A 7,754-nucleotide genomic window follows, 5' to 3' on the forward strand; every position below is an offset into this window, starting at 1 on the left:
TCCCGTGTCCCACTGAGGGCTTGTTTTAACGTCTTCCCCTATGCAGGAAAAGGGGACGTATTCGGCGACGTCTTCTGGAAGGAGGTGACGCTCGCTCAGGCGTGCGCCAACGTCCGAGCTCTGACCTACTGCGACCTCCACGTCATCAAACGCGACGCCCTGCAGAAGGTGCTGGAGTTCTACACGGCTTTCTCCAATCACTTCTCCCGCAATCTGCTGCTCACGTACAACCTGAGGAAAAGGGTGAGTGACCTCGCCAAGTGTCCGGCGTATGTTGAGTTCGAAAACAAACGGTAGACGTTAAACGTGCAGACGGGCAGTTGCATGAAATTGGCTCCGTATATTACCCCCCCCCCCTCATCACTCTGAATGGTACAGAAGCACAGTAGCGACCAATCATTACCTCATTCATATTAAGGTCACCCTGCCCATGAGAGCGCGACTGAGATTGAATTGCCGGCCTATGAAGAGGCAATCTCATCTGCCGCGCCCGCCGAAATAACTGTTGGCCGCCACGGCGCCGCACCGCAGCACACTGCTGGGAAATCCTGAGCCTGATTGAATAAGCGCCGCCATATTCAGCTGAGCTTGTATTTGCCAAACGGTGAAACCCCGAGGTCGATACACTCGACGGTCGAGCGGTTCAAGCAGCGAGACTGACAAGGAAAGCGGTTCGGGTTTCACACCTTTTTTTTTTTTTTTATATTCCGTGTCGTGTTCGGCGTTATAAGTGGAACGACTCCACGGAGGAATGAAACATTTTAGATGGCTTATCCACTTTTACCCGTCTTTAGGTCCCTGTTGCTACGGATCTAGCTCGCTCATAAAGGCTTCTTATCAGCCATGTATACATGGACCAATTGCATTTGGTTTATTTGCTCAAAATGTAACCTTTGTATACACATCATTCCGAAAGAAAAGTCCCAATCCGAATGAACATATAATCGGATTCCCAGGGGTGGAATATTCCTTTCCCCAATCTGATTGAGGTATCTTGTACCCGCTCAAACGGAAAGTTGTCAGGGTGCGTTCTTCTTTGTGGTGTTTTTCTTCTTCTGTTGTTTATTGGTGGTTGGCAAGCAGTTTTTGGTGTGGAACAGAATCTAAACCCTTCTATACGCCATTCACAAGTCCAGTTTTTATTAAAAAATAAAATATATATCTATATAAAACATGTCCCGAGTTTAATTTTAAAATCTTAGCAAGATTGACTTTGATCTTTTTCTGTGACGTAACACGCAGTTTTTCCAGACGGTTTTAAAAATGGAGGCGAGCAATCGGCAGCGGACTGCTGTGGAAAGTTTGATCCAAACTAAATTTCAAGACTGGACAAACGGAAAACTGGCAATACGGAGTTATTCCAACAAGGGACAGAAAAACTCAAGGAAGTCGGTATCACGTGATGTTGATGTTTACGTTTTACTGCGCATGCCCCATTGACTATTCTGCTTGATTATAGCGGCACATGTAGACAAGAGATTGGAATATTCCTTTCCATGTATACCATTGCTTTCGGAAAAGTCATTCGAAAAGATTCCGTTCGGAAAGAGGAAAAACTCATGTAAATGTGGCTAATATGTTTTGCTGAACAGTCAAGAATTCCAGAGACACATCCGGTCATTCATTGGACCCCCATGAAGATGCAAGACCAAGGACTAATGGACTCTAGTGGGATGCTAACATCCAAAATAAATCTATGAACTAGTAACCTATGGGCGGTCGAGTGGTTAGCGCGCAGACCTCACAGCTAGGAGACCAGGGTTCAATTCCACCCTCGGCCATCTCTGTGTGGAGTTTGCATGTTCTCCCGTGCATGCGTGGGTTTTCTCCGGGTACTCCGGTTTCCTCCCACATTCCAAAAACATGCTAGGTTAATTAGCAACTCCAAATTGTCCATAGGTATGAATGTGAGTGTGAATGGTTGTTTGTCTATATGTGCCCTGTGATTGGCTGGCGACCAGTTCACGGTGTACCCCGCCTCTCGCCCCAAGACAGCTGGGATAGGCTCCAGCACCCCCGCGACCCTCCTGAGGAAAAGCGGTAGAAAATGAATGAATGAATGAATAATTCGAAAAGATTCTATTCGGAAAAAGGAAAAACTAAACGTGGCTAATATGTTTTGCTGAACAGTGAAGAATTCTAGAGACACATCCGGTCATTCATTGGACCCCCATGAAGATGCAAGACCAAGGACTAATGGACTCTAGTGGGATGCTAACATCCAAAATAATTGTATGTTAGGACACCATCTGGCCCTGACGATGTCCGCTATGAAAAATCCTGGCACTTGGACAAATGTAGTTGAGTGACAATCCTTTTTTTTTTGGGTGAGACATTTCTTATCGATCACCAGGATCGCACACATCTCAGGAGACATTGTGGTCCACTCCTTTTTACAGATACTCTCCGAAATTTTGAGGGTCACTCCAGGATGCTAATGTGCTTTACTGCCTTGTCCGTTTTTGGGCATGTTATGTTCACTGACTACAACAAATGGTCCTACATCTTGGTGGTTTTGGTCTCGGCTCTCTGGAGATCATTAACCGTCTGGTCCCTCACCTCGGAATCCTCCTGACTTCCACGGAGGGTGACTTTCCCAATTATGGCATCAGCAGTGGTCTCTTTATCACCATCATTTGTGTGCAGTCGGAATTCTTCCCGTTTGGGATTCATTCATTCATTTTCTACCGCTTATTCTCACATGGGTCGCGGGGGTGCTGGAGCCTATCCCAGCTGTCTTCGCCTGTTTGGGATGAAATATGTAATTCCCACTGTAGCTGCTAACTGAAGTCAGTTATTTCCTGGTAATGAGCCAACAACAAACGTTTCCTTCTTGTACGCTCGTTCCCTTCTGCCTTCAGATGGTCTTCCGAAAAATCAGCGACGTGAAACGAGAGGAGGAAGAGCGACAGAGACGGAAAAACGAAGCCCCTCTGAATTTACCGCCAGATCACCCGGTACGGAAGCTCTTCCAGCGCTTCCGGCAGCAGAGGGAGGCTCGTACCGCCACGGAGAAACCGTGCGAAGAGCACGACGTTGAAAAGGGGCCCGTGTACGTGGACGTTCCCAAAACGGCCATCATCACCACCAGCATCGTCACGGTAACGGAAAGCCCGGCCACGCCGTCGTCGTCATCGGCGGCGCCGTCGTCGTCGTCATCACCCCCCGGCGGCGCTCCCGCCGATAAATTGAAGCTGCAGGTTCCCGTCTCCCTGGTGGGGGGTCGGGCGGCGGAGTCGGGCAAAGTGGTTAAAGGCTGGGGACGCTTCAAAGAATCCATGGCCAAACCCGACAACTGGAAGACGGTGTCCAAAGCGGAATCCATGGAGACTTTACCCGAGCGGACCAAAGGTCATGAATCCCAGATGTCCCTGAAGAAGACGGACTCGTGTGACAGCGGCATCACCAAGAGCGATCTCCGCCTGGACAAAGTCAGTGACTTCCGTTTGACCCCACAGGACCGAAGCCCCGTCCAGCCCCCGGAGACCAGACGCTCTTTCTACCCGATCCCGGAGCAAACGCTCCAAGCGTCGCTTCAGGAACTCAAACTGGAACTGAAGGATGACCTGAAGAACCTGAACGTTCGAATGTCCGGTCTGGAGGCGCAGCTCAACGAGGCACTTCAGCTCCTCAAAGCGAGGACGCCCACCGCCGCCAGCTCGCCGCAGCATCTCTTTGACATCTCCAGACCAGCGTCGCCGGAAGTGGACAACAAGGAGGACATCTTCTCTTGAGAGTTAACAGGAAGCATCCGGCGACATTTTGCTGTAAGCTCAGCTGGCATCCGGTAAATGTCCAGCTTACGCGGATAGCTGAGGCCCCCCCCCCAGCACGCGAAGGCGACACTCGACCGGCCTCGATGGCGGGCGTCACGCCGAGAAGCCGAGACGGAAGCTCCGGGGTAACACTCGCCAGCCGTTAATTTGTAGATACTAAATCCACTTAACGGGAAAAACAGCGAGGTTTGAAAACGGCATGACTCCAACGTTGGTGTTCGATTCCTTGCATGTCACACGAAGTATATCGCGCCTCAGCTTGCAGATGCTGCCTGTTTGATTTAAGCGAGGCATCTCTTTTTGCGTTATTTCGGCGTAGGCTGCAAAAGAGGACAGACGAGAGTTGTACCGCCAGCCCGAGCGAGCGAGCAAGCGAGCGAGTGATGTACGCTCTTTTATTACGGCGCCGTTGAAGGCTCGTTATGAATTATACAACAGCAAACTCCGCAGACGTCTTCCGGCAAAAGCAGTTACTGTGATGAACGGCGAGGGAGGGGAGGGGGTGCTTGATGAGAAACGGGGTACGCTTTAAGCTAGCGTGACACTTAAAACTTTCACATAGCATGAAAACCATGCATAACCAGACACTACAACTCATTTCTATATTATTATATTTCATTTACACAATAATATCACTGCAGAATACAAATGGAAGTTTTTTTTTTTTTGTAGAGCGTCTGGGGTTGAAGGTTAATTATTTACATTTTTGTACCACTGGTTTGCATGCAGGCTTTATTGTAAAAAAAAAAAAAAAAAAAATGGAAAACCTAATATGTTTGCAAAGCAGGGGGCCACTTTTTGGTGGGTTCTATATACATTTGGAGGAAATATGCCAACATATTGTGTGCATTCATTTCCATTGGACATCGCCTTCTGGTTTTAAATACTACAAAATATATATATATATATATATTTAAAAAAAATCATAATAAATTAAATCTCCATACATATTTTTTTTTTCAAAATGCCCAAATATATTCACAACCACTGTATATGAAAATGCAAATTATTTTTTAAATGAAGGTTTTATCATTAAGATTAAAATACCATTGTTATCAATCGAAAGGTATTTTATTCTGTCCACTTAATAATAAAAAAAACATGTCTACAAATAAGCAAACAATTTGTGGTGAATTTCATGGCTTACATTATACATTTTTTATCAGGAAATTAGAGCTCTTTTAAATATGAAGTATTTAAAAGAGCTCTAATAAATATGAAGTATTTAAAAGTACGATAATTCATAAATCCATTTCATCGAACGATAAAAAAATGTTTTGGTTTCAAACAGAATGAACACTGGGGGGGTGGGAAAAATGGAAAAGTGTCGAAAAAAATAACATTGCGCGCTCATAGACTTTGTCGCTGGCTACATTGCCGAAACGTTACATGCAGGCGACTAATGTCTCACACAGCTACACTACACTTGACTACTATCTAGTGGTTTAAATGTGAATTACACCTCATGACAATTAATGGTCCAAAAAAATATTGTCGATAAAGTCGTTTATCGACGATAATTCGTAGCACATCAGCAAAATGTGTTTATTGTGACAGGCTTATATGAATGTATATATTTTATAAAGTCTTTATTTATTAAAGTCTTGTCACGATAGTTGATAAATCCATTTCATCGAACGATAAAAAAATGTTTTGGTTGCAAACAGAATGAACATGGTAACTTGGGGGGTAGGGGGGAATGGAAAACTGTGGAAAAAAAAATGCGCGCTCACAGACGATGTCGCTAGCTACATTGCCGAAACATACATGCATGCGACTAATATCTCACACAACTACACTTAACATTAAACGTGAGTACTATCTAGTGCAGGGGTCAGCAACCCGCGGCTCCAGAGCCGCATGTGGCTCTCCAGCCTCTTTGTTGCGGCTCCCTTTGCAATGCTTTAATATTTTTTAGCACCCGTGTGGTGAAAATGCACGTCTTTGTTATGAGTTTACAAAAATCCAACTTTGTGTGAGACCATGAATGCATCCTGACTGAGTTCTGACTGGTGACTGAATGAGCAGACAGGATGCTATCCAGTTCTCTCTGACAGGTTAACATGAAGGGAAATGAGTAATACTTTGAGTTATTTGAGTTATTAATTATTATTAATGAGTTATTTGACGATTCTAAAAAATAAATTAGAGCTCATTTAAAAACAAAAGTTTATCTCCAGTACTAGCAAGAGTACTCCAACTCGTCTTTTTTTTCCCCCTCCAATGTTGTTTTAAACATACAACGTTTTGCGGCTCCAGGCTATTTTTCTTTAGTGGGCAAGTGGGTGAAATGGCTCTTTTCATAGTAAAGGTTGCCAACCCCTGATCTAGTGGTTTAAATGTGAATTACACCTCATGACAATTAATAGTCCAAAAAAATATTGTCGATAAAGTCGTTTATCGACGATAATTCTACTATCTAGTGGTTTAAATGTGAATTACACCTCGTGAGAATTAATGGTCAAAAAAAATATTGTCGATAAAGTCGTTTATCGACGATAATTCGTAGCACATCATCAAAATTAGTTTATCATGACAGGCCTATAGGTATGTATATATTTTATGGCCACTCATTAATAAATGAAAGCAATAATTAGGGATGTTCTGCTGTTCTTCATGTAGGGTGTAATGAGTTACATGGACACTAGCGATCATTCGAAAACAAACTTTTGTTAAGTAGTCAATTTTTTTCTTTCAGTGTCCAAAAAAAAAAAAAATCTCTATTCTCATATTATTCATTATTCATATGGATCATTTTTTTCCTTTTTTTTTACATGGCTTATCTTTTATCAGAAGAAGAGGCAGGCTGGGAAGGATGCAGCAGCAAACGCTATCAAAAATTCAGCCGACTAAAAATAAAGAGATGGGCTTGTCATCACAGGCGGGATATGTTTGTGCGGGAGGAAAATAGGTCTTTAAAAATATCCGCTATTTCACACCTACATCGCTCCACAATGCAGCAGCTCCTATTCCACAAACACAAATGACAACATTTCTGACTTCTTTGAAAGGGGAAGCCGTGCTTTTAACGTGTAGCGTGTTGATACGTTGAACATGTTTAATCAGGCCTACGCACTGAGCCTATTTGAATTGATTATCTCGCAGCTCTAACGTGAGCCGTGGATTAATGTGTCGCTAATCTCATTAGCTACAAAGGAATAAAGCTTTTTCAATGTCACACGGCTTGGCTAATTGGCCCGCGCCGCAATTAGCTGATGACATGTGCGACCTCGCATTTTACAAAAGTGTGGCCCTTCCGCCTCCGAAACCACACGGGTTATTGATGGGGTCTTTATGATATAGAGTGCGGACATAACTCCGAGGCGTAGATCGGTGGTAATTGTGAAAGGTGTGTGCATCTTACCGTATCCTTGTTTCATACATCAGCCACAGCCAATCAGGAAGGGGTTGCTATTGTGGTATGGAAGTGCCGCGTTTAAAAATATTAATATTTACTAATAATATATTTTATATATTATATTATATTATATAAAAACAACAAAATAAAGTTGACATTTTTGGAAAATTATCCTGGAGGAAAAATTCAAAATATTATGGGAGTACAGAAAATTTTAGTAGAAATTTTAAATGTTAGTATTTAATGTAATGTATAATATAATATAATATAATATAATTATTATATTTTTTTATATTTTTAATTTTTATATTTTTAAATGAAGGTAATATTATTATATATATAATATAATAATATTATATTATAACATTTAAATACTAATATTTAAAATTTCTACTAAAATTTTCTGTACTCCCATAATATTTTGACTTTTTCCGCCAAGATAATTTTCCCAAAATATCCACTTTATTTAGTTGTTTTTTTTTCCGCATAATATTCCAACTCTTAAACAATTCCATAGGGTTGATTGACAGGAATGCCAGCAGTTATTTGCATTTGTTGATTAAGCACCTGGAGACTATATGAGACTTAAAGGGGAAGTGCACTTTTTGGGGAGTTTTGCC

At 42.6% G+C, this 7,754-nt stretch overlaps 1 protein-coding gene across 4 annotated transcripts in view; it reads left to right on the forward strand.

The window, feature by feature from the left end:
• kcnh1a (potassium voltage-gated channel, subfamily H (eag-related), member 1a) overlaps window positions 1–7,271 on the forward strand; it is a 39,948-nt gene extending 32,677 nt beyond the window's left edge. For all 4 annotated transcript variants that reach the window (XM_058058145.1, XM_058058146.1, XM_058058147.1 and 1 more), the window contains 2 exons: window positions 47–243; window positions 2,862–7,271. In XM_058058145.1, the coding sequence (XP_057914128.1) occupies window positions 47–243; window positions 2,862–3,734 (1,070 nt within the window). In that variant the 3' untranslated portion in view covers window positions 3,735–7,271. The remainder of the gene's footprint in view (window positions 1–46; window positions 244–2,861) is intronic.
• The last annotated feature ends 483 nt before the right edge of the window (window positions 7,272–7,754 follow it).

The sequence above is a fragment of the Doryrhamphus excisus genome, chromosome 20 (genome assembly GCF_030265055.1).
Source record: "Doryrhamphus excisus isolate RoL2022-K1 chromosome 20, RoL_Dexc_1.0, whole genome shotgun sequence".
NCBI lineage: Eukaryota > Metazoa > Chordata > Actinopteri > Syngnathiformes > Syngnathidae > Doryrhamphus > Doryrhamphus excisus.